At 55.0% G+C, this 596-nt stretch overlaps 1 protein-coding gene across 1 annotated transcript in view; it reads right to left on the bottom strand.

Moving 5' to 3' along the window:
• Positions 1–126, bottom strand: part of LOC104470806 (chromodomain-helicase-DNA-binding protein 4-like) — a 20729-nt gene extending 20603 nt beyond the window's left edge. Inside the window, 1 exon segment of the mRNA XM_010085860.1 lies at positions 1–126. Coding sequence (XP_010084162.1) covers positions 1–66 — 66 coding nt within the window. The 5' untranslated portion in view covers positions 67–126.
• Between the last annotated feature and the right edge of the window lie 470 nt (positions 127–596).

Genomic DNA, 596 nt, shown 5'->3' with positions numbered 1-596 from the left:
GATCACCATCCCATCATCATCGCTGCCCCCTGAGCATGGTGATGGAGATCCAATGCCTGATGCCATGTCCTCCAAACCGGGGGAGGCCTGGGCTTATACAAGGCGTCGTCTTCTTGCCAGACAAGCCGGTACTTCATTGAAAAGAAAAAGAGAAAGTTATAGCAGACCTTAACTCCGTTTTCCCAAGCAATAGTGCTACCAAGAGGATCTACGAGAAAGCTGAGACAGCAACTTTACTGGATTTGGAGCCGACGGATAACAGAAACACTGGCAGCAAGTATCAGCTTAAAGTTGCGATGAAGCAGGCTTCGAAAACACTAGATATTAAACCGAGTCAGCAACTCATCCCTTGCGAGGAAGTCAAAACAGCTGTCCTATAGGAAAATTCCCCTGCCCTCTGCAGCCGGCTGCCCTCGGTTATTTCTGCCTTGGGCTGGGAGAAGGCAGCAAGGCAGGGAAGGCAGCTAGGCTTCCAAAGGAGACCTCTGTCCAGCCGGAAAGCTGTCAGCGAGCCGCGGCAGGGAGCAGGCGGTCAGCGCGGGCACCGGTACGGCGGACAGCGGCGGAACTGGCGCTGCCGGCAGAGCCCAGCTCGC

Source organism: Pterocles gutturalis, unplaced genomic scaffold (assembly GCF_000699245.1).
Source record: "Pterocles gutturalis isolate BGI_N339 unplaced genomic scaffold, ASM69924v1 scaffold29010, whole genome shotgun sequence".
Taxonomy (NCBI): domain Eukaryota; kingdom Metazoa; phylum Chordata; class Aves; order Pterocliformes; family Pteroclidae; genus Pterocles; species Pterocles gutturalis.
This window is presented reverse-complemented; position numbering and strand designations above follow the sequence as displayed.